Below are 25,953 nucleotides of genomic sequence, written 5' to 3'. Positions count from 1 at the left end.
GATTGTTCAAGTATTTACTTCGATAAAGATTATACCACTTTGGGTCTTTCTTGATTAATTCTGCTGAAATATAAACTTTTCAGAAACTGGGGCAACTGTGTTAAGGAATTCCCATTTACACTAGGCAAGAAAGTAAACAGTAAGTGGAGAGTAGGGTAACAAACACTTATGGTATCAAAAAACAACCGTGAAAAGGATCTGTCTTAATGTGCTAGCCCATTGCAGTTTAACATATTGCTTACAACCTTCACAATAGAATTTGAGTGACTTCAGTTACACATTCCAGGAGACTGGCAGTCTGTTACAATCAGAGTCTGAACTTTAGAGCAGGCTAATTTACAGCGATGGGATGAAGAAAGTTGTGGATTTGTATTACAGACTCTCACCTGACACTGTATCTGATCCCTTACCTGCTGATTGACATCTTGAATGAGCTCTTTGAAGCAAGTTCCAGCTTAATTAAAACGTTTGCCTGGTTAGCAGTGATCTGTGAAAGCCTGTGATAAATATTGAATCAGGTTCACCTGCTGGTTGCTGTGAGTGGATAAACAGCTGCTTTGTGCAGTTTAATCATGAAACTGACAGTAGAGTACTACTGCTGTTTGAATTTTTTAAAAAGAATAGTGGAAAAGGTATAGTTATGTCAGTTTTGCTATCTTACTAGAGTGTGTGCTTATGTGAGATTTTGCACAACAGGCATTCAGTACCTGTTTAGATGGCTTGGACAACAGCAAGTGGTTGATAAAGATTAACAATAAGCCCTGTTTTTTATGCCTCAAAGATTGTAGTATAATTCTACGTTCATTGGCTTTTTACCACTAGCTCTTTATGTGAGTGACTTTTTAAATAAAATAAAAGCAGTATTTTGCTTTTTTGCCAAGTTAAATGGTAGATGAAAATGATCCTGTTAAAGATTTAAGACTTAAGGTTATGAATTCCCACCTCTCCCCAAATTTATTGTGTATTTTGTAATAACTTGAACTTTTTAGATTTTACTTTTTTCATCTGTAAAATGGAATTAAAAATTACTGAACTGTTTTAGAATTATGTTAATATTAGGTAATTAACAAACATCAAAAGAAATGAATTTACAAGCAGTGGAGGAATCTTTATAAAATCATCTTTGCACTGTCAACTTGTTTATTCCTTTACAGAATAATGTGTCTGGCCAAGTTGGTTGTAAAGAAAACGCTGTTTCCATTTGATTTCCATATAAAATCAGATATAAATGTTGGAGTAAAGCCCTCACCCAAATAAGTCACAATCTTCTTTGAGCACCTGATGAATGTTATGGACTCATTTTCTAGAAATGCACACAAACTTGTGTCTATAGTTTCTGGGTGATTCAAACCCTCTGTAACGGTCCATTGATTGTATTTAAGAACCTATTTCCTAATAAACTTGGTTGAAAATTTTTGGTCAGGCGGGATTAAGATGAAAGGTATTCTGCTAGGTATTCAGCAGCTGAAGAGTAACCAGAATAGTGTGTTTGTTGTGCTATGCTTTCTTTGCCTTTCTTTGTAGTACTTTTAGCATTTTTCAAATGTATTGTCCACCACAGTCCTTAGCTCTAAGGATTATCTACCATGGTGGGGATTCCTAATTCTCTACTTAAAAATTTTTATGTTTTCATTCTTATCATCAATTTGTTTTGAATTTTATGGGGAGAATAATATTTTATTTAAGTCATACTCAGTCTGCTCAACATTGTTTTTTGATATTTTATGTATGTTGATACTTAGAACTCTGTTTTATTATTTTTTTCATTATATATAGTATTCCACTGAGTGAAAAAAAACCCACATTTTATTTATCCATTCTCTGTTAATACAATTTGCTTGTTTTCGTCACTATTAAAACAATGCTGCAAAGAATATCATTATTGTATCTGTGTTAATGTGCAAGGGTTTCTCTAGCCTATATACCTACCAGTGTCATGCAGGGTCAGAGGATTTGTTTCTTTGATTTCATTAGGTCACCAATTTACTCTCCAAAGTGGATGTGCGAATTTATACTTGGATCAGCAGTTACAAGTTGCTTTCATGTGCTTTCTGACACCCAATGTGGTGGGTGTGAAATAGAATCTAATTATGGCTTTAATTTGTATTTTCCTAATTAGTTATGAAATTGAGCAAATTTTTTCAGATGTTTATTGGCCTTTCAGTTTTTCTTTTCTGTGATTTCTTGTTCTTTCTTTGCCGTCTACTGGTTTTGTCCTCTTTTAAAAAATAAATTGATTTGTTTGAATTCTTTATGTGTTATGGATAATATTAAGTTGGTTTTATGCACTGCAAATATCTTCTCTCAGTTTGTGCCTTTTTAGTATTTTTTTTGTAAAGGGGAGTCACCTTTTAAATAGAAATTTGACATTTTAATGAGTTTCTTTTTTTTTTTTCCAGTCATTGTGCTTTTGGTGTGTTGTTTAAGATATCCTTGCCTACGTTAGGATCATAAAAGATACTTTTATGTATAGGAACAGAAATCACATGGCCTGCAAAACCTAAAATATTTTCTGTCTGGCCCTTTATAGAGAGTTTGTTGACACTTGCTGTAAAGAGTCTCTTGAGAGTTTTTGGGTTTTTTCCCTTGTGGAACATAATGGGAATATTTTCTTGTTAGAAAATATTTGATTTAAATGTCACCTAATAATAAGTTAAGATAGTTTTTTATGAAATTAATTTCATAGCTTATCCTTAGGACTATTTTATAGTTGTATTCAGAAAATAATGCACTTAGAGTACTAACTTTATACAGTTCTTTAATTCATGAGTGAAACTATTGATAAACTCCAAAACTACACTTTATGGAACAATTAAAGAGTGAAGCACTCTTTGTCAGTGAGATAAGGTGACTGTTGTCATTGTCTTCTACTTGGCTTGATATATCAGGAATTCTAATGTTTCTTGAATGAATTAATGAATGAATGAGATAGTATATGTAAAGTGCTTAGCACAGGGACAGCCTTAATAAATGATTGTTATTATTAATAATGAATATATCAGGATATGCGTTTGTCACTCAAAACTAAAGTGGCCCAAATATTAGCATAACAAGATGATTTTTTTCTTTGGCCTTAAAAAATAACAAATTGTCCTGTACTTTTTCTTTTAAAAGCTGACCTTTTTATTTTGAAGTAACTTTTTGATATGTGAAGAACTTCAAATTAGGACATCACTTCATCACTTAATCATCTGTTAGGTAAATAAAATGTGGTGTATAGGTACAATAGTTAGTTTAGGGACATTAGCCACAGTCTGTCAATTAAAAAAAAATTAAACTTACAGTTATGTGCAAAACTCAATGAATGAGTTATATAAAGAAATGCAAGACATAGTTTCTGTCCTCAAGGAATTTGCAGTGTGGTTGAAAGACAATACATGCACATAAGGAAAGTTACAGAAAAGTACAAGATACTATTTCATTAACCTAGTTTTCCCTTTATTTCATTACAAATAAGCTATTTTCTTGGTCTTTTTCTCTCTACTTCTTTATACTTAGTTTTCATATTAAATATACCTTTTATGCCTGTTTTTAGAATTTAATTCCTAGTCTACTTTTAGAAGCTCCCCTGGTTTATGAATTAGCAAAATTCTCTGGCAGTGAAAGTTTCTCACTATTCCTTTGTTATTTTCTATTTCTAAACCTATTTAATCACCATGCTCATTTTTATTTTTCAAGTATTTAGTCATAGTGATTGTTTTGTTGTTGTGGGGAAAGATTGGAGAAAGTAATGAAACTTTCAGGTTGACATTGTTGTATCTTAATCTACTTGAACTTCTAGTTATAGCTTTGTGAAAGGACTACTGTCAAGGACACAGCAGTTAGCCTTTCTTTCAAGATCAAATCTTATAATTTTGCTTCATCCTTTCAAGAAATTCAGATATATGTCTCTATATAGTAAGAGGGAATAGATAAAAATTGTTAGATAGTGGAATATTACCTCAAAATTCTTGGTTGCTGACCTTCTAAGAACAGTTTTGGCTGCTGTTGATTTGGCTACAATTGCATATGGAAATAATACAGCTGTCACACCCACATGTATTTCTCTTTAAGTAATAGATTTATACTATTATTTGGGTTGTTTTTTTTGCCTTTTGTGGAAGTAAAAGGACTCTAGACGTTTTCTAGCTATGGAAGAAGCAGCCATCTCTTAAAAGAGTTTGGTTCTGCCACTCATTGTAGCCACTTACAGGTCTTAGAGATTATAGGTTTTGGAGAGCCTATGTGTTTTATCTTTCTTAAAGTGTTGTATCTATCTTTTAAAGTGTTAGCATTTAATTGAATTGGAGGCTATTATGACCTCCTGACATTGCTATTTTCAGAATTCTTTCTCTAGTTTTCTTACACCATTGAAAGTTGCTGATTTGGGTACAAATAATTCTCTTTTGTTATTAAATGATGTCTTTTTTCAATGGAAAACATTTAGTGTTTTCCATCCTCAAATATGATTGTGTTGAATCCTTTAAATGGAAACTTCAATAGATCACTCCTGAAGAAATAATTCCTCTTTAGTATAACAAAAGTAAAAGAATCAGCTTTCTTTCTTAATTTCCTTTTTCTACTCTACTCACCTAACCACCCACTGAAAAATCATTTTCTTGAGGAGCCAACCTTAAGTCCATAGGTGGTTTAATTACTTCAGAGCACTTCAGATCTTAAAACAACAAACAAAATCATGTTTAATGTAAAATTAGCCATGGTTTATAATTTTCTCAATTATGGAATGAAAAGCAAACTTAAGGTACCTATATAAAGCTGCTCTAGTGGGAAAAATTTTCTGAAACTAGTTCTTGATCTTTTGTTTTTGTTAGCACAGCTATGAGCATAACATTTTAAGATAGCACAGCCTTTATTTAAATTATTAGTGCCAAATTCACCCCTTTTAAAAATTAAAAAGTTTGAATACAAAGCAACAAGTTATAAAGCTGTCCTGTAGCATCCCTTTTTATTGGAAAAATTGTATTTATACATATGTGAAGGTCTGCAAATTATAATGAATTATTTGTGGTGGGGGCTAATTTGTTTTGTTTATTTCTGTATTGTTTAAATTTTGGGGTCAGGAAGAATGGAATTAAAAGGTGTAGGTGATAAAGTTTTAAGTGGAAATTATGTTAAAAGTGTTAAATCAAAAAACAGATAATCTCTAAGCCTTGAGAAAAGTCTACTTTATTGAATTACTTTTATACTTGGATATAATATATCCACATAGTGTATAACGATGCATTGGGCCCTGGCATTCTAATATTCAGGATGAATTTAACTGATTATAGGGAACAGAAATAGTATAATTGAGTGAAAAGATTGAAGGTATGAAAAAGTAAACTAATTCTGCTGCCTAGAGTTACCTTAATTCTTTTAGTATGTTAATTAATTAATGTGATCATTGCAAAGGCCAAAAAGAATTCAGTCAGAAATATCATGATATAATTTGCATCCCATTTTCTGTGTGACCATAAATTGTTAGATATTGCAACATATGTAACATAAACCACATGTCAGCTGTTTCCTGCCTCAGTGTTGACAAGAGCCCCATTCATAACTCTTCTTTTTATCCTTTCAGTGAATAAGTAATTATTCAATATAGAAGGCAGGATATTTGGAACTGGCTATTTAATGTGGCAGCACTCTGTAATGAAATCTGCTGTTACTGGCAACCTGAGAGGGGAATGTAACAATTCCAGCATGGCTGTAACTTTATCTGCTTTGACTGACTATTTATTTGGCACATCAGTGAACCTTTTATCCCAGTGAGTGACAGTTCCAGAAGGGTCACATTTACATCCATTCTATCATGTATTGTAATATTTAATGGCGGACAAGGTTGAGCGAGACTGGGAGTAATTTGAACTTGCTTTTCCACTGAGTTGAGGCTAAAAGACAGCTTGATCTCCAGTATTGTGGTGTAACATGCTATGACTTAGCATTTGTTTATGAAGGCTAATCTTACTGATTATAATTTCTAAAAAAAATTCTGTTAAATGGAATATTTGTCCTACTAAACTAAAATTCTTCAGTGCAAGTTCTCTTAAGCTACTGTGCTACTTAGCTTTTTTATCCCCATCAGTGACCACTTCTATAAACTAACCATTTCACAGTACTTCTCTTAATCAGACTGCATTCTGCCTCATATATATAGTAATCAGGTAGTAGTTATTAAGAACCCATGGATTCTAATAGCATTAAACTTTTTTAATTTTATTTTTGAGTTTATAAACAGGAGAGGAAAAAAACAGGTAAATGTTAGACTATATTCCTGATGTTCCATATAGTGTGTTTAAGGAGACATTTATGTAACTATTTCAGTTATGAAACAGAATTACGAGTAAAATTGTCTACGAAAAGCTATCTGAATAATAATTTTACTGATGGATTTGCATTCTAGGACAGGTAATTGAATTTCAGATGTACTTGTTCCACACAAGCAGTCTGCCTTCATTATTAAGTATTATTAAATATTAATAATTTGCATTCATTTTCATACCTTTGCTAGAGAGTAGTTTTCCCTTCTTCACTTGTTGTTTAATGTTACTTTTGATTCAATTTAATATTTTTATTCTTTCGTCAGCTATATTTAAAATACTTCTTAAAATATTCATATATTATGTGATATTTGAATGGGCTACGCTGTGAACAAAAACAGCATTATCAACTCTAAACTATAATATCACAAGTTCATTTGAAGCCTAAGCAAAAATTAAAATTGTCCTCAATTTTGTCTTATTATTTTTATAATTGATGAAAGAGGAAAGTTAAAATGTACTTAAAACATTTGGAATTAGAGAGGTGGAGTGGTATGTCAAAAACCAGTGCAAATATGAAAACATCATTTATAACTTTTAAGAGTGAAAGAGAACCAATTTGAAATGGAATTTGTAGCTTTTTCTTTAATGGCAAGTTTTAAATGATATCTTGAAATTTCTCTTTATATATATATAGACAGTTGTGATTCGTTACCTATAGGTTCTGATTCTATGAGAGGTTTGATAACATTTCTTATGGTCGTCCAGACATTAGTTATCTTTTCTTTCTTTTGTACAGCTCTCTGGTCAGTGCTCTAGGTGCTGTTGTTCTGCTAAACAAGGAAACAATCAAGATTCTTCAAATGCCATTAAGAAGAATCATGGGGGGAAATCCAAGATACCAAAAATATATTTTGGGACACGTACACACAAGCAGATTGCTCAGATTACTAGAGAGCTCCGGAGGACAGCATACTCAGGGGTCCCAATGACTATTCTTTCCAGCAGGGATCATACTTGTGTCCATCCTGAAGTAGTAGGTAACTTCAACAGAAATGAAAAGTGCATGGAATTGCTGGATGGAAAAAATGTGAGTAAAGTTATTTTGTTTTAGAGAAAAAATAAGGCTGAAAAGATTAAAATTACTCAATTTTTTATGTGTTCATTTTGTTTTATATGTATATTTCAGTGATATTCAAATAACTTACAAAAATCAAATTAATTGCTTGTATTGATATTTTTTGAAAAATAATTTTACTATAAGAAAAATTTATTTCAAGTTTAATATTATGGGTTTCTGTCTTAAAGCTTTGGGATATTTAATTCCTTGAAATTAATTTCCATTTTAATCAGATGTCTTCTAACTTCTAAGCCCTTCTACCAAAAATAGTCAAACATAGGTAATGTCATATGAGGAGATAAAAGTATTTAAATGATTTAGTTTAATTAGATCTAATTAATATATTTTACATATTTAAAATCTTCAAAGGAAGATATTTTATGCCCTCTGGGCAAATTTTAAAATGGTTTTTAATTGAATGAGAAATATAATGATTATTCTGCCTTATAATTTTGCTCAGCACAAACTTCTTTTTTCCAAACAAATTATGTTATTAATTTTAAGTATATGTCATTGGTGGTTTTGAAGTTTCCCAGGGAAATCAAGAATCACATGAATTTGGGCTAGGTGGAAATAGAGAAGTCTTTCTTACTAAAGACCTATGTGTTGTTGTTTTTTAAGACACATGATTTTTAAACAGAGTTTTGCCAGAGTATTAGTTTGATAATCTGCGTACCAGTTTGATAACTAGTTTACTCTAAAAGGAAAGTTGCAAGTCTGAAATTACACCCAGAAATTATTGGTGAACCATAAATTGATAGTATATGAAATCACAGTGACATTTTAATGTATTTTGAAAGTTTTTCTATCTTTCACTAGTATTTTGTCAGAGTTGGTTCTACACAAAAGGCCATGAGGTCTATAGCCCCTAGAGTTTCTTTTTGATAAATTACTTTCTAATGTAAATAAATTATTTTATATTATGCTTTTCTTTATTAAATGGAAATTTATTCAAGATTTGTTTGGGGATATTCAAAAGATGCTTCAGTAGATACTCAGACATGTGACTATGAAGTATAAGTACTAAGGAACTTCAATGGAAAAACTTAAGTGACTTGTTCAGAGCCAGGAAAAGAATGCAGATTATTAAATCAAAACCATTGTTGACGTTCTATTTATATTTATTTTCGTGTAAGTTCTTTTTACCTGAGGAACTGTGAAATCTCTTCATTATATATTTAAAAAGTTCTCTTCAAGGAGAGATGAAAATATGGAAAAAGTCGAATGCTAAAAAAGTAAAATAGAGAAAAGGCTCTTCAAAATAAAACCCCATAAATTTTATGCCTAAGTAGACTTCTTTCCATAAGTAGCTAATTGATCTACTGGAGTCCTCAAATTCTTGAAATTTGTTTTTTGTTTTTGTAATCTATGCAAGGAGACTTGCTGGCATTGTCTTTTTAATTACTTGTTATTGGGAAAATTACAGGTAACTAATTATTTGTTATCTCATTGCTAAAAGCAATTATAATGTTTAAGATCATGCGTTGCAAGCAAAGTCTTATATAATTCTCTAGAATCTTGTAGTGCTGGATATGTTTTTTGATTGATCCTTTTATAAGTTTGAATCACATAAAAGTAAAAAGTAATTCAGTAGATTTGAATGTTCAGAATTTTTCATTGGCATTTAGTTTGGTTTAAAGTAAACAAGTCTTTTGTTTTTGAATATTAGTGATATAAATAATTGAAGATACCCGCTGGTAGTTGTTTGTCTTGAATTCTGCCTCAGAATGCTTAGCTCATAGGCATACATGAACATTCTTTTTTTTGTTTCCAAGCCCTCAGGGTAATTTGGTATTGTAATGAGGGCCAATTACAAAGTTACTATAGGTGTCTGTGTTTACTATGGCTGAATTACCAAAGCCAAATGATAGATAACTGAAAGTTTGAGTGAAAAGGAGTTTAAAGTGTGATAACGCTTCAATTGACAGACTCCCCTCAGGGTTGTGTTACACTGCTAAAATGGATGAGCTTTTCTGGTTTTGCTATCAGCCTGCACAGGAGTGTCATTCTAAGTGCCCTTAAAGTGTAAACTTTCTGATTTTTTGGCTCGATCCAAAGGCACATGTGTTTTTGTTCACTGTTTCTTTTACTAAAGTGCTCTTATACTGGAAGAGTAATGCGCTTATCTGTTAAAAGTTCATTTTGTTTCAAGTCAGAAAACAATAATCTTAACTAGCCCCAGAAATAATTCTAAAAAATTTATTCTAGGTATGGAATAATAATCTATTTTTGTTAAGATGAGATTTAGTAGTTTCTAAACTAGACTCTGAAGACACCTACCTTAGTAATCATTTTGTACAAATATAAGTTTTTGGAATAGTGTGGAAGATTTTGGAATGAAGAAATGGTGAATATCATATTATTAAACTCAATCTATATTAACCTTGTAATGAAAAATACTTGGCACATCTCCACCTTTCTCTGGACCCCCGAATCATGAAATTTTAGAGCTGGAAGGAACCTTAGAAATGATAGTCAGTGGGTCAGAGGAATCTTAAAAGGCTTGTGGTTCAACTACTCATTTGAGGCCTAGTCATATGAAAAAAAATGGGCCCTGAAGTTTGCCCAATATCAGACAATTAGCAAGAAAGGAGGCAAATTTTCTCACTCCTAGCCATTGCTATTTTGATTACACTAGAAACAAAAACAGAAGGTGGCATTATGGTATAGGGTATAGTGTGAAAGGTGAAAAAGAGTAGTAGAGGTTAGACAAAGTAAATGAACGTAATATTTAAAAATGTACTAAATAAAGATGGTTAGGTGAGCACTTCCTCCCCATTTTTATTTTTAATACCTTGGTGGACCAACAGGTGGTTTTCCTTAACATGACTATATACAAAGCTTTAGGAGAACTAGTAGCCCTCAGTTCATCAGGCATTATCCTTGGATTTGCTGACATTCTCTTAAAGCTTATGAAGCTTTTATGTTATACTCCATTTCTAGCAATTTCTAGGTGCTTTTGTTTATGTAATAACATCTGTATGTTTTGAAAACATAGGTTTGCCTTTGGATAGTTCATAGTTCAAAATGCATAATTAGATATAGATATATAAAGCATATGTATGTATGTAAAGCATATATATATAATATATGTTATGTGTAAAATATATATATATATAATTTTTCACTTGTAAAGGACAGCAAACTGGGAAGGATAAGTATTGGATTTCAAAATACATTTGATTTTTTTATTGATACATGGAATTAATGAAAATAAAAATGACCCATTATTCCACCCCTTAGTCCCAAATGACAATGGAAAAATGAAAGTAATAACCTGTACATGGTTAGAAGACTCAAAATTACAGAAAGACATAAAATAGAGAATATCTTTCTTTCCAGCTCTTTCTATCCTCTTAACCCTTCCAGGGAACTACTTTACTACTGTAAAGTTTTATGTATATTCTTCCAAAATATTTTAAAAATGTATTTGCTATAATCTATGTGTATATATTCTTTTAATAGCTTAAACATATTAGCACACAGATAAATCTAACTCATTTTTAAGGGCTATATCTTTTGTATGAATTTACCATAATTTATTTAATATGTCCCCATGTTGATAGACATTTGGTATATTTCCAATTTTTTGGCTATTAAACAATGCTGTGTGTGTATATATAAAATTTTGATGTGTATTGACATATTGCTCATGTCTTTTACTAATAGTGTATATTAATACTTCTAATTTTATATATTTTTAATAGTATATGACATACCTTTACTAGGGCTGGGTTTTATCAAATATCTTATTTTTTAATTAGTGTATGTTACAAAATTTTTTACTTCCAGTAATAGAATGCCAAGGGACATTAGTACATGAAAGAAGAGATGTAAATTACTGTTGAAGTTTGTTCATGTTCATATGATATTATGCCGAACCTTGCTAGAAAGTATAAAAAATACAAATCAAAACAAAAAGGTTCTATTTTTTTACCTTTAAAATAGGCTAAGATAAGGAAAGATAATATTAGTGTTGATAAAGTTGTGGAAAAATGGTAATGTAAAATGATACATACTTTCTGGAGGATAAATTGGTGATTTTTAAGAAATTTAGAAATTTAAAAATACCTTATACTCACTGATTCCATAATGCCATTTCTAAAGATATATATTAAGAAAATATTTAAAAATGGGTGTACAGATGCTCATTGCAGCATTATTTCTAAAGCAAAAATTGGTACCAGTCTAAATGCTCAATAAAACTGATTTGTCAACTATGGCACATTATTTCAATATGCATATATGGGCAACAATGAAAAAATAGTGATGTGAGAGAATATTTCTTATGGGAGTTTTAATAAAATAGGCCAAGAGAAAAAAGTGATCCCAGCTTTATAAAAATATTTATTTACTCTGGCTAGATTGTTAATAATCCTCAATGCCTGGGGAAAATATGCTTCATTCTAATTATTTTAATATTGGGTTACATTGTAAAGATATGTACATATATACTACATAGGTGTAGAAGAAATATGAAATGAAATACATCAAAATGTTAATAGTACGTTCTTTGTGTGATGGAATTACAGATAATTTAGGTTTTTCTTGATATTCTTTTGTATTTTCCCAGTATCTTGTGGTAAACACTCTTAGTTTATTATTTTTTTCTTCTAGGACATTTTTTCCTCTCTCCCTCCCTCCCTCCTTCTTTCTTTTTCTCCCTTCCTTCCTCCTTCCTTTACATTCCTTCCTTCCTTCCTTTTTACTTATTTATATTTGATTAAGTAATACTGTCTCGTGGCTCAAATTGAAAAGGTACAAAAGTGTCTGTAGAGAAAAATCTCTCCCACCCCTGTCCCCAAGTCATTCAGCTCTCATTTTTAAGACAACCATTGATAGATATCTTGTATGTCCTTCCAGAAATATTTTTGCCTAGTATCACTTTAATCAGAATAAAGCCACAAAGAACATAATTTTAAAAATATACATCTCAAATTAATTTGAGGTATCTATTCCTATACCGATCTGGAGCTCTATTAAGTCAACTAATATAGTTTCTTTAAAATGGTTGTGATTGTAGATATGGTGTAATTTAGCTCATCTATAAAATCTGTGCCTTGTGGGTTTAATGATGTTCCTAAAATTCTGAGATTAACTTGTTTTATTTGTTCTGGTCCAGTATTGGTTCACATTTAAGTTATGAATATTTGTTTTTAGGGCAAATCCTGCTATTTTTATCATGGTGTTCATAAAGTCAGTGATCAACACACATTACAGACTCTCCAAGGGATGTGCAAGGCCTGGGATATAGAAGAACTTGTCAGCTTGGGGAAAAAAGTAAAGGCATGTCCATATTACACAGCACGAGAACTAAAAGAAGATGCTGACATAATACTTTGTCCCTACAACTATCTTCTAGATGCACAAATAAGGGAAAGTGTGAGTAGATATGTAGAAGTTAGAACTTTTTTCCTACTTAATGGGATATAAGTGGTGAATGTAAAAGCTGTTAGCTGTTTTAATGTCTTTTTATTTTTTGCTTTATAGTTAGTTTGTTTAAGTATACACAGATTAGAGTATACTGAAAATATATTCTGAGGTGTATTAAAACTGAATTTAAGACCTTGTCATTTTAATTTCAAAGTAATAGGTACTTTTAAAGACCTAATATTAAAGTGGGATTATAGCAGGGTTTTTCAACCTATCAAGGTGACATGTTGGGCTGGATAATTCCTTGTTGTGGTGGGCTATCTTGTGCATTGTAGAATGTTCAGGAGCATCTCTGGTTTTGTCTACTAGATGCTAATACACTCTCACATTGTCACAATCAAAACTGTCTGTAGACATTGCCAAATATCGCCTGGGCGGCAAAATTACCCCCAGTTGAGACCCATTTATAGTATCACTCTTGCCATTTATGAGTGGTCAGAAAGAATTATTTTAAAACATTTATCTGAAGAATCTATGTTTTGAAGACCTTAAGTTGGGAGAATCTATATACAACGCAAATTGTGCTTTGTGAGCTTCTGAGAAGTCAACTTTAGATATAGCATTTGTGTTTATTTGCCTGTTTTATCTTAGGGACATCCAGTTGTTATAGCATAAGACAAAAAAACAGTGAATAACTTAGTATATTAAATTGCTATTTCTATCTGTAGATCTGACTGCACAACTCTCATTAGCTTTCTATTTCCTTAAGTCGAAATTAATATGCGTTGTATTTACTACCCCTACTATACTGCCTCTTACTTCGTTGCCTCTTAGCTAAGTCTCTTTCCTCTGAGCATCTATGCAGATCAGTCTTCTAGTATTATTTTTATTACATCTTTCCCCTGCTTACAAATCTCATATTGCTCTTTGCTCATTGGGTAAAGTCTGTGTTTCTTAAGCTTACTCTCAAGATGCTCAATAGTCTGACCTGAATCTGGCCTTTCAGCTTTCTCTGCTGCAAACTCCCAACTTGAACTCCTCAAAAATTATCTTATAGTCTCCTGAGGATTCTTTGTTCTTTCCTATATCTCTGCTTTTGATGACACCTATATTGAAATGCCCAACTCTCTTTTTGTCTATCCAAATCCAAATATTTGTCTATCCAAATACTCATTTTTAAACCTCAGTATATTTCCTACTCTTCTATGGTTCTTTCTCAGTCATCTTCAGCTCTCTGTATATTACTATTTTTTCAAAATAACTCATTGACAGTTTCTTTGTATTAGTCAGGACTCTTCCAGTTGCAAGTGACAAACTCAGCTTCAGTAGAGCTTAAGAAAAAATACTTGACTGACTCTTTATAGTGATGGCTTTATTCTCAGGCAAGTTCTTCCCAGTGGGAACAGAGATAACCATAAGAGCTTGTTACCCTGGAAAAAAGAACATGATCTTATATTAGTCACCCAAAATTATTCTGTTTAGCCTAGTATGGATCTCATATCCATTCTTGAACCAGTCACTGTGACCATGTAGGGTTGGAATACTTTATTTAATTGACAAGCCTGGGCTCTGGGTTTACCCATGTTGTGATTGTTGTGATGGTCATGTCCCTTGATTAACAGGTTAATAGTCCTACCAGCATCATATGGGAGTTGGGGTAGAGTAGTTCTCAAACTGAAGGGTTGAAGGGACTAAAACGAAAGATACACACTATATTACATTAGTATTTTGAGAGTCTTCTAAATCTTGTTATTTTAGGTTTAACTGTTTTTTTTAACTCTGCTTTTTAAATTATGTTGGAGACTCCTTCAAAGCGGGATTTTTATACCCCTTTCTGTAGCCAGCTGTACCTTGATCCAGGCTCACTTAACATATATATTTTAGGTTTGATATGTTTTCAAAGTATTTTGAGAGTGAAAAATGGCGTACTCTAATGAGCTGATACTTGGTTGGCCTTAGTGCTTTAGAAGTTTTACGACCTAGAATCAGTTGCTTACGTAATTGCTCTTGCATTATTGGACTACAATATGGTGAATTTTTAAATGAAATACCTTGCTACTGCTGTTAAATCCATTTTGCTGAATGTTTTACAGGATTTTTTTTTTTATCTTGTAGATGGATATTAATCTGAAAGAACAGGTTGTCATTTTAGATGAAGCACATAACATTGAGGACTGTGCCCGGGAATCAGCAAGTTACAGTGTAACAGAAGTTCAGCTTCGGTTTGCTCGAGATGAACTCGATAGTATGGTCAACCATAACATAAGGAAGAAAGACCATGAACCCCTACGAGCTGTGTGCTGCAGCTTCATTAAGTAAGAACATTTGTCTATCAGTGTCATTTGCGCCGCCTTTGTATTAAAAACATGTTCTGTTATGCCAGAATATTTTACAGTTAGTATACTTTGACCAGGCTAATTGGGAAATGGATTGTTCATGCCTTTAAAAATAGGTTAGTACAAACTTTTGTCTTGTTCAAAAGAATGTAATGTGGACAGAAGACCTGAACAGACACTTCGCTCAAGAAGACATACAAATTGCCAACAGATGTGTGAAAAGATGTTCAACTTCACTACCTATTAGGGAAATGCAAATCAAAACCACGAGATACCACCTCACACATGTTAGAATGGCTATTATCATCAAGACAAGTAATAACAAGTGTTGGAGAGGCTGTGGAGAAAAAGGAACCATCATACATTGCTGGTGGGAATGTAAATTAGTACAGCCACTATAAAAAACAGTATGGAGGTTCCTCAAAAAATTAGGAGTAGAGCTACCATATGACCCAGCAGTTCCTCTTCTGGGTATCTACCCGAAAATTTTGAAAACATTTATTCATAGAGATATACCGTCTATACCCTTATGTTCATTGCAGCATTATTCACAGTGGCCAAGACATGGAAACAACCCAAGTGTCCTTCGATGGATTGGATAAAGATATATTCCATATATACAGTGGATTACTACTCAGCCACAAGAAAGATGAAATATTGCCATTTGTGAAAACAGGGATGAATCTTGAGAATATCATGCTAAGTGAAATAAGTCACATGGAAAAGTCAAGAACCTTATGATTTCACTCATATGTGGGATATATAACTGAAAGCAACAAACAAGCAAACAAGACAAACAAAAACTCATAGACACATAGACAGTATGGTGGTTACCAGAGGAAAAAGGGGGTGGGGAGTATATGATGATGAAAGGAGAGTTGACTTTGAGTGGTGAACACACAATGTGATATACAGATGATTTATTAGATAATTGTACACTTGAAACCTATATAATTTTAATGCCCAATTTCACCCCAGTAAATTTAATAAAATAAAAAAAGAATATAATAGACAGAATCAATTTTTTAATTGATAATTATAAATCTTATTCCTTATTTAACAGTCCTATAGGCTGTATGTAGGACATTGGGCTGAATATAAACATGGTTTTAATTAACTTATTTTAAAATTCTGGATTATGGCTTTAATTTATCGCTTTATCCTCTAGTTTGAGTAGAATTCTAGTTTGATGAGTTTCAATTAACCAGGATTTCAGTACTCTAAAATAATAGATTTAGTAATAATTTTATTAAAATTTACATTAGATTTCCCTTTCATTAGACAATAGGTTATTGATAGAGAATCTCTTTTATCTTAGAAAAAACTTCCTCTGACCTACATCCTATTCCGTTTACTGCAGCATTTTCCTGTTCCCTTTACAGGATACTTTTAAAAAATTTGAATGTTATACAGTCACATGTTTGAACATAAAAGCTATACAAATTTATATTGTAAAAACTTCCTTCTCACCCCAATCCCCATCTGCTTAGTTCTTGTCCTCCTAAACAAGTTTATCATTGAGTGCATATTCATGCATATTTGAGCCAATATAGATATTTTCTTTTGTCCCTCCCTTTTACCCAAATGATGGCATACTATATATGCATTTTTTTGTCTTCCCCATTTTAAACATAAAAATGTTTTATTTTTTTTTAAAATCATTTTATTGAGGTATAACAAGCAGTAAATATTAATGTATACAATTTGATGAGTTTGGAGATAAGTATATATCTGTGAAACTATTGCCACAATCTACAACATTGATTACTGCATCAAGAACCTTGGTTGGGCTTGCACCAAGAAGTGTAGGAATGGCATCTGGAAGAAGACACGCAGGAGGTTGGTGCATGACTTTAAAAGATTTGTCAAGGATAAGGAGGTTGCAAAAATGAAGTCTGTGGTTGAGACAGCAAACAACTTGAACCTGGCTGGGGCTGAGGACGACATTCCGGAGCTCCTCGAGGTCATTCCTGAGGAATTGACTAATGAGGAGTTGTTGGAACAGGAACGCGTAGCTGAAGAAGAGACAAGAGAAAAGGACACTACAGGAGAAGAAAATAAAGAACCTCTAACAAAATTTGAAGTGAAGGGTTTAGCAGAAGCTTTTGCAGACCTCAACAAAGAAAAATATCTTTTATAAATTTAGTGTAGCCTAAATATACAGTGTTTATAAAGTCTACAGTAGTGTACAATAATGCCCCAGGCCTTTGCATTCACTCACCAGTAGTGTACAATAATGCCCCAGGCCTTTGCATTCACTCACCACTCACTGACTCACCCAGAGCAACTTCCAGTCCTACAAGCTCCATTCATGGTCAGTGCCCTATACAGGTGTAGCAATTTTTGTCTTTTATACCGTATTTTTACTGTACCTTTTCAATGTTTAGATACACAAATACTTAACTATTGTTGCAATTGCCTATAATATTCATTTTAGTAACATGCTGTACAGTTTTGTAGCCTAGCAGTAACAGTCTATACCAAATAATCTAGGTCTATAGTAGGCTATACCCTCTAGGTTTGTGTAAATTCACTACATGATGTTCAAGCACTGACAAAATCACCTATGGACACATTTCTCAGAACATATCCCTGTCATTAAGTGACACATGACTGTATAAGACACCCAGCTGGTGTCCCAGAGAATTGTTTGTGTGTGTGTGGAGGGGGGAATCCCCCTACACAGTTAGTGACCAGAGGTCATGGAAGTGAAGTAATAGTAAGAGTAGAGGAGACACGCGAGAATGTTTTTTCTAGACAGCTTCTGTGACGTCTTCCGGTTTTTCTCCTCCTCACAGTCTATTCTTTCTCAGTTTTATTTATTTTTTTTTTATAGTTCTTATTTTGTTTGATATCTAAAGGTTGAAGTGCTTCAGGACTTGGTCCTGGGACCTCATTTCATTTCTAGCCCTGCACCTTCCCTGAGTTACGTAATTCAGTAAGTACCATAGCAGCACTGATGAGGCCTGAATCTGTCGAGCTCCAACCTCTCCCTGGAATGCTATTTTCATATATCCAATTATTCATTATATCCGGATATCAAATTTCAACTTTCCAAAATAAGACACCTTTCTTTCCCTACCTCCTTCCCCCAACTGCCCCTGTCTTTCTTAGCTAAGCAAACAGTACCAACCAATTCATCAAATCAAAAATTTAATGTTATTCTTGATTACTGCCCCACCTCCTTCAGTGTATCAGTAAGTTTTGTAAATGCCACCTGCACAACACATCCCAAATCCTTCAATCTTATATCTATTATCTCACAATCATCTCTCAATTAGAATACTGTAATAGCTTCCTAACATGTCTCTGCTTTCACTCTTGTCTTTCTCTTGTAACCCATTCTGGCTTTGAACCTTCTCATGGTACTTTGAATAGAATGTAAATTTCTTATCCTGGCTTAACATCTGCTTCTTGCTTATCACTCCAACATTGTTCACACCATTATTCTCTTTTGCTCATTGTGTGCAACTACATTGGCTTTTTTTCAGGTCCTTAAGTGAGTATAACTTGTTAACTACCTCCGGATCTTTGCACGATTTTTTTCTGATCCTCTCACTACTGAGTATATTTTACCTTTAATTGAATAAATGCCACCTCAGGGAGAGCTTTCTTGACATTCAAATTAAAATAGCAACTAGATATTAACCTAATTTGACTTCATTATACCACTTATTACTACCTGATATTTTCTTGTTCGTGTATTTGTTTCTAAATTTATTTCTCCCTTTAGTAGAATGTAATTTGCATGAGAATAAGGACCTTGCTTATTTTATCTATTGCTATATTTCTACTACCTAGTGTAGTGTCTAGCATAATATAGGCCTTTAAGCACTTAATGAATGTACACATGAGTATATATATTAATGAATATATGTCTACATTCTCTAGTAATTTTTTTTTTGTGTTAATATGTAACACTTCAATTTTCTCTATTAGATCGTTTTGTATTTCCTTTTATGTGCATTTGGGATAAGCTCCTAAGACATGCTCTCAGTTAGAGAGTCAAGTAAAGCAGGGTGAATCCACAAAACCTAACTGGGAAATCACATACATGTTTATTTTTTCAGGGGTTGGGGGTGGGAATAAGCTTTTTAGCTATATGAATGTTTAAGTTGCTATATGAGATCTGCATGCCTTTAAAAAGGTGTCTTAATTAATCCACATTCGTGTCCTAAGAGCTTCAAGGAGTACAGATGAATGCTCAGTTCTCTGTTCTGTTGAAATAGTGCCCATAAGATGATACTGGTTGATGGAATTGTTTTATTTTATTTCAGTTGGCTAGAAGCAAACCTTGAACATCTTGTGGAACGGGATTATGAATCATCCTGTAAAGTATGGAGTGGAAGTGAAATGCTCTTAAATTTACACAAAATGGGAATCACCGCTGCTACTTTTCCCATTTTGCAGGTATGATTTTTTTCCCACCTGTGAAATTCATTTAGTGAATTAGAATTGACTTACTAGTGAGTAAGTTAATCCAGGATAAAAAAAAGGCAATTTAATTATTTTAAATTTTATTATCTAAATTTGATAATCTTTAAGTGTGGTGGCATAAATTATGGATGAAAAAGGTCACATTATTTAGAAGGAAATAAGGCTTAAAGGAATTAATTGCTTGTTCGAAACTGAAAAAGATCAATATTTTTAGGTTGTAAGTTTTGTCAATTGTAAAAGTTAAAACTTTGGAAAATGAAAAGATAAGAAATTCATATTCTTTTCTCCTTAATTTAGAGGTTAAACCTCAGTGGACAGCTCACGAGTGGGCTATGGGATACTGTGAACATTATGAAATTGTATGCAGAATTTTATGAATATGTACTTTTGTACATTTTTCTGGATAGAGGCTTCATGACATAACATTGTTAAAGAGGGTTTTTTATTCCAGATGAGAATGTTTTTCTTTTCTTTTTTCTTCTTATTTAATTACTTATTCATTTAAAATAAAGGACTTTACTTTTTAGACTGATTGTTTTAGGTTTACAGAAAAAATTAGCAGAAAGGACAGAATCCTCCTATACCACCACCCCTAGCCCCCTCGCCCCCACACATACAGAGACTATAGTTTCTCCTATTACTGACATCATACAATAGTATAGTGCATTTATTACAATTGAACCAGTATTGTTACATTATTAACTAAATTTCATAGTTTACATTAAGTTCATTCTTTGTGTTGTACAGTTCTATGAGTTTTGATAAAAACATAGTATGTATCTACCAATACAATATCATACAGAATTTTTCATTGCCTTAAAAATCTTCTGAGCTGCACTTTTTCATTCCTTCACCACACTTCATTCCCTTGCTGAACCCCCTGGCAACAATTTTTCTTTTTTTTTTTTTTACACTGACTTTATATTTTCGCTTGTTCCAGAATGTCATACAGTTGGAATTCGTACAGTGTATGGTCTTTACAAACTGGATCCTTTCACTTAGCCGTATGCATCTCAGGCTCCTCCACGTCTTTTTGTGGCTTTGTAGCCTGTTTCTTTTTATCGCTGAACAATAGTTGTTGTATGTATACACCATAGTTGTTTATCTATTCACCTACTGAGGGGCATGGTGGTGGTTTCCAAGGTTTGGCAATTATGAATAAAGCTGCTATAAACATTTGTATGCATGGTTTTGTGTGGACATTCCTTTCTTCTCATTTGGGTAAATACTTAGGGTCACGTTTGCTGCATTATATGGTAAGACTATGTTTAGTTTTGCAAGAAACTGCTAAACTGTCTTCCAAAGTGGCTATAACGTTTTATATTCCCACCAGCAGTGAATGAGAGCTCCTTTTGTTCCATATTCTTGTCAACATTTTGTGTCGTCAGTGTTTTGAATGTTAGCCATTCTAATACATAGATTGAGGTATTCCGTTTCAATTTACAATTCCCTAATGACATATGGTGTAGAGTATCTTTCACATAGTTATTTGCCGTCTACATATTTTATTTGAAGTGTCTTTTAAGATCTTTTCCCTACCTTTCAATTGGGTTATTTGTTTTCTTATTGTTGAGTTTTAAGAGTTCTTTGTATATTTTGTATACAAGTCCTTCATCAGATGTGTGTTTGCAAATATATTCTCCCAGCCTGTGGCTTGTCTTTTCATTCTATTGACAACATCTTTCATGGAGCATAAGTTTTTAATTTTAGTAGAGTTCAACTTAGTTATTTGTTTTTTTGATGGATCATGCTTTTGGTGTTGCATCTAAAAACTCATCACTGAACCCAAAGTCATTTAGATTTTCTCCTATCTTCTAGAAGTTTTAGTTTTACATTTTACATTCAGGTCTGTGATCCATTTTCAGTTAATGTTTGTGAAGGTGTTAGGTCTGTGCCTAGATTGATTCTTTGCATGTGGACATCTAGTTCTTTCAGCACCATTTGTTGAAAAGACTAATTTTACTCCATTTTATTGCCTTTGCTCCTTTGTCAAAGATCAGTTGACAATATTTATGTGGGTCTGTTTCTGGACTCTCTGTTCTTTTCCATTGATCTGTTTGTCTGTTCCTTCACCAATACCACACTGTCTTGATTATTATAGCTTTATAGTAGTCTTGAAGTCAGGTAGTGTCAGTCTTCCGGCTTTGTTCCTCAATATTGTGTTAGCTATTCTGGGTCTTTTTTGTCTTTTCATATAAACTTGGAATCAGTTTGTCAATATCCACAAAGTAACTTTCTTGGATTTTGATTGGGATTTCATTGAACCTGTGGATCAAGCTGGGAAGAACCAACATCTGAACAAAATTATTAAGTCTTCCTATCCATGAACATGGAGTATCTGTTCATGTATTCAGATTTTTTTTTTTAAATCAGAATTTTGTAGTTTTCCTATTACAGATTTAAAGAGATTTTTGAACCCCAAAAGATAACTATTGCTAACATGATCACAACTAGCATTCTGGGCATATGAGTATTAAAAATATTTTTTAATCAAACTATACTTACAATTTTTGCCCTGCATGTAAAAAATGCAATTTAATATTGTAAGTATTTTTCCATATTGTGTTAGCTTTTTATGATTTTTTTTGCATAGACTTTCTGCATTTTAAAGGTTATTCATGTCAAGAGTAAAATGGATAAATAAATTGTGGGATAGTCATATAGGGGAATACTACACAGCAACTAAAATAATGAACGACTGCCACCACAACCATGTGAATTAATTCACCAGACAGAATGTTATGTATAAGGAACCAGACTGAAGAGTACAAACTGTACAACTTCATTTTTTATGAAGTTTAAGAACAGATGAACATAATTATGATTCAATATGTAGAATTTCATTCAGTCCTGTTTTTAGTACAATGCTTCACCTTCGGTAGTTTGAGTTCAATAGTTTTGTAGAGTAAATTGCCAGTAGTCTGCCATATTGGAGAGGAACATTAGCATTCTAAGGTATGACTGAGGGCACTTGATTTTTTTAAAAGAACAATTTAATACTTGCCTTTCATTAATAATTTGTAGTGCTGAATATTTTCCCAACTTCTGTCTGTCTTACAGTTCTTTTTAAAAACTCTTATTTGTATCCTTTAGTCTTTTGTTCAGTGGAGATTAATTTTACTCTTACAGATGTATATTACTTCACAGTATATCCGAGTATTAAAATTTATCTGTCTTATTTATTTTAATTATTTCCACTGAACATATTTTATTGTCAGACATCAGCATTGTCACCGGTATCTTTTATTATTTCAGTATTCAGAGTTTTCTGTTTCACAATGTGGAAAAGCATACTTTTGTTTTCTTATAATTTTGTCTTAATGTCTACACTTCCATCTGTATTAAAACTTAAGAGTCACATAAAAACTAATGAGCCAGTTAACATCCATTTTGTATTTAGCATGTATTTTTTCCTTGAGTCATTCTTTTAATATAAAATAATATAGTCATATTATTCTCAGCATCAGAGTACTCTGGAAATAATTCAGGTATTTAGGTCGTATATCAACTTTTTTTTTTTTATCAACTCTTTTAAGCTCTTTGGAGAAACCATTTGATAGGTAAATTTTTATTTAGTTCATTACTTTTGAAAGGCACTAAATAATGCCATAATTACTTGAAGAAGTAATGAACCTCCTAAATGTGTAACTTTATTAGAGTATCTTTGACTCTGAAGAGAATTTGGGGATATGTGGGAATCTGAAACATATTGTTCGCACTTGTATATTAATAATGTTTGCCTAAGGTTTCAATGTATATTTTACTTGGGTTTCATTATAGTTTTGAGAAGTTTGTTTTACCTCCACCCTTCCCCTCACCCCAAGTATACTTAATATGGTAATTTCTTACAGGGACATTTTTCTGCTGTCCTTCAAAAAGAAGAAAAAGTCTCATCAATTCATGGTAAAGAGGAGACAATAGAAATACCCATTATTAGTGCATCAACTCAAATAATGCTCAAAGGACTTTTTATGGTACTTGACTATCTTTTTAGGCAAAATAGCAGGTAAGTGAAGGTATCTGATCTGTATTTTTCCTCTTAAAAGTATTAGCCTTATTGGGTGTTATCATGTTTTAATGCTTTCTAATTTTGTGTGAGTATATAGGCTAATCATAAATAAGTGGTATAAATATTGCTCTTATTGGCACAGACTCAGATTAATTGAAATTAATATTTATTAATGAAACATTACTGCAATCAGTAAATAAATACATTTAATTAATTCAGCATTAAATGTCTAGTTCTCTAGGACTAAATTTAAGCATTTAAGTTTTCTTTTAAGTATAGTTTAGGTATGTGTCTTCCAGTATTGGAAAGTCTCTTTGTTAATTGCATAAAGCTTCTGATTAGAACAATGTGGAAAATGTAAAGCAGTCAAGTTCCCACACACTGCCACTTATTGCTATAGTGCTACCTGGTCCTAGGGTTTTTTAACATTGTGATCACACATACAGAACACAAAATTTATCATCTTAATCATTTTTGTGTACATTTCAGTAGCATTAAGTAGATTCATTCACATTGTGTGCTGCCATCACCACTATCCATTTCCAGAACTGTTTCATCATCCCATGCAGAAGTTCTATACCCATGAAACAGTATCTCTCAAATATCTCCAGTTTGTCTCTTTTTACAGCTTCTGGTAACCTCTGCTCTACTTTCATCTCTGGATTTGCCCTTTCTAGGTATATAAGTGGAGTCATATATATTTGTTCTTTTGTGTCTGGTTTATTTCACTTAGCAGAATGTTTTCAAGTTTCAGTCATGTGGTAACATATCAGAATGTTATTCCTTTTTATGGCTGAATAATATACCACATTTTGTTTATCCATCTGTGTTGATGTACATTTTAATTGTTTGCACCTTTTGTGTATAATGCTGCAGTGAACATTGATATACAAGCATTATTTTGAGTCCCTGTTTTCAGTTCTTCTGGGCACATACCTAGCAGTTGAATTGCAGGATCATTTGGTAATTCTGTATTTAAATTTTTGAGGAACAACATGCTGTTTTCCACAGCGACTGCACATTTTAGATTCCCAATTATGCACAAAAGTTCCAATTTCTCCACATTCTTGCCAACACTTGTTCTTTTCTGTTTTTTTGGATAATCGTAATTTATATCTCCTTGTGGTTTTTATTTATATTTTCCTAATGGCTAGAGATGTTGAGCATCTCATCATAGGCTTATTGTCCGTTTGTGTATCTTTATTGGGGAAATATCTATTCAAATCCTTTGCCCATTTTTGAATTGGTTTTTTTTGTTATTATTGTTGAGTTGTAGGAGTTATTTATATATTCTGCATATTAATCCTGTATCAGTTACATGCTTCTCAAGTATTTTCTTCCATTCTGTGGGTTGTCTTCTTTGTCTTCTCCCTCTCTTGATTGTGTCATTTAATACACAAAAGTTTTTAAGTTTTGATGAAGTCCAATTTATCTATTTTTTTCTTTTGTGACTTGTGCTTTCGATATAGCCAAGAAACATGGTTAAATCTGATTTCATGAAGATTTTCCCTTATGTTTTCTTCTAAGAGTTTTACAGTTTTTAGCTCTCAGTATTTTTATAAGATTTCCTCCACAGATTGTAGAGTTCCTGTCTTGAACTTTGAGAACTAAGGGCGAAATTAACCATCATTACTGTGAGGACATGGTAGAGAATACCACATTTTATTCTGTTTAAGCATAGGTGTTTACAGCTTTATATTGAAAGAAGTAATAAGATGATGGGATTACAGAGATCCTCTGGTTCAGTACCTTTGTTAAAAATAGATGAAGACTGAGACCCACATTTTAAAGGAACTTAATTTTTTATAGTTTCCTAAACTTTTTAAACTTTTAGTAAAAATTGTCTTTCTATTTTCTATTTTCTCATGTAATAATAAAGTATAAACCACTTTTTTGTTTCTTTAATAATAACTTTGTTATATATTTTATAACTAATGATGTAACAGAGTGCAAAGAACTCTGGACAAGGAGTTAGGAGGACTGGATTTTAATTCTGTCTGTGCTATGATTTATGTAATGTTTGAATATAGGGATGGGAAGTGGTAAGGGGTATATGGTTAGATGATGTCTGATCTTTGTGAGGGGGTTGCTTCTAAGATTTAATGGCTTATTTTCTATCAGAATTACTGAATTTAATTAGTGGTGGGTGTTGTTTTTGTGGAAAATATTATCTTTGAGTACAAAGATACGCAGACTCTCAATTATTTTTAAATTAATTAACTTATTTTTTTCAATTACAGTTGACATTCAATATTATTTTTTATAATTGTTTTGTAACTACCAATTTATACTTTTTAAAAAAATTTTGTTGGGAAATATTGGGGAACAGTGTGTTTCTCCAGGGCCCATCAGCTCCAAGTCGTTGTCCTTCAATCTAGTTGTGGAGGGCGCAACTCAGCTCCAGGTCCAGTTGCTGTTTTCAATCTTAGTTGCAGGGGG

General features: G+C 32.5%; 1 protein-coding gene across 1 annotated transcript in view; it reads left to right on the top strand.

Annotated features, from left to right (window-relative positions):
* The window catches only part of BRIP1 (BRCA1 interacting DNA helicase 1), a 153,031-nt gene that overhangs the window by 36,868 nt on the left and 90,210 nt on the right, over window positions 1-25,953 (top strand). Inside the window, exons 6-10 of the mRNA XM_019732469.2 lie at window positions 7,039-7,329; window positions 12,520-12,741; window positions 14,848-15,047; window positions 19,346-19,478; window positions 23,357-23,511. Coding sequence (XP_019588028.2) covers window positions 7,039-7,329; window positions 12,520-12,741; window positions 14,848-15,047; window positions 19,346-19,478; window positions 23,357-23,511 — 1,001 coding nt within the window. The remainder of the gene's footprint in view (window positions 1-7,038; window positions 7,330-12,519; window positions 12,742-14,847; window positions 15,048-19,345; window positions 19,479-23,356; window positions 23,512-25,953) is intronic.

This window comes from Rhinolophus sinicus, linkage group LG15 (genome assembly GCF_036562045.2).
Source record: "Rhinolophus sinicus isolate RSC01 linkage group LG15, ASM3656204v1, whole genome shotgun sequence".
In the NCBI taxonomy this organism is placed as follows: Eukaryota; Metazoa; Chordata; class Mammalia; order Chiroptera; family Rhinolophidae; genus Rhinolophus; species Rhinolophus sinicus.
The sequence above is the reverse complement of the archived record's forward strand: the minus strand, read 5'-3'. Positions and strand labels throughout refer to the sequence as shown.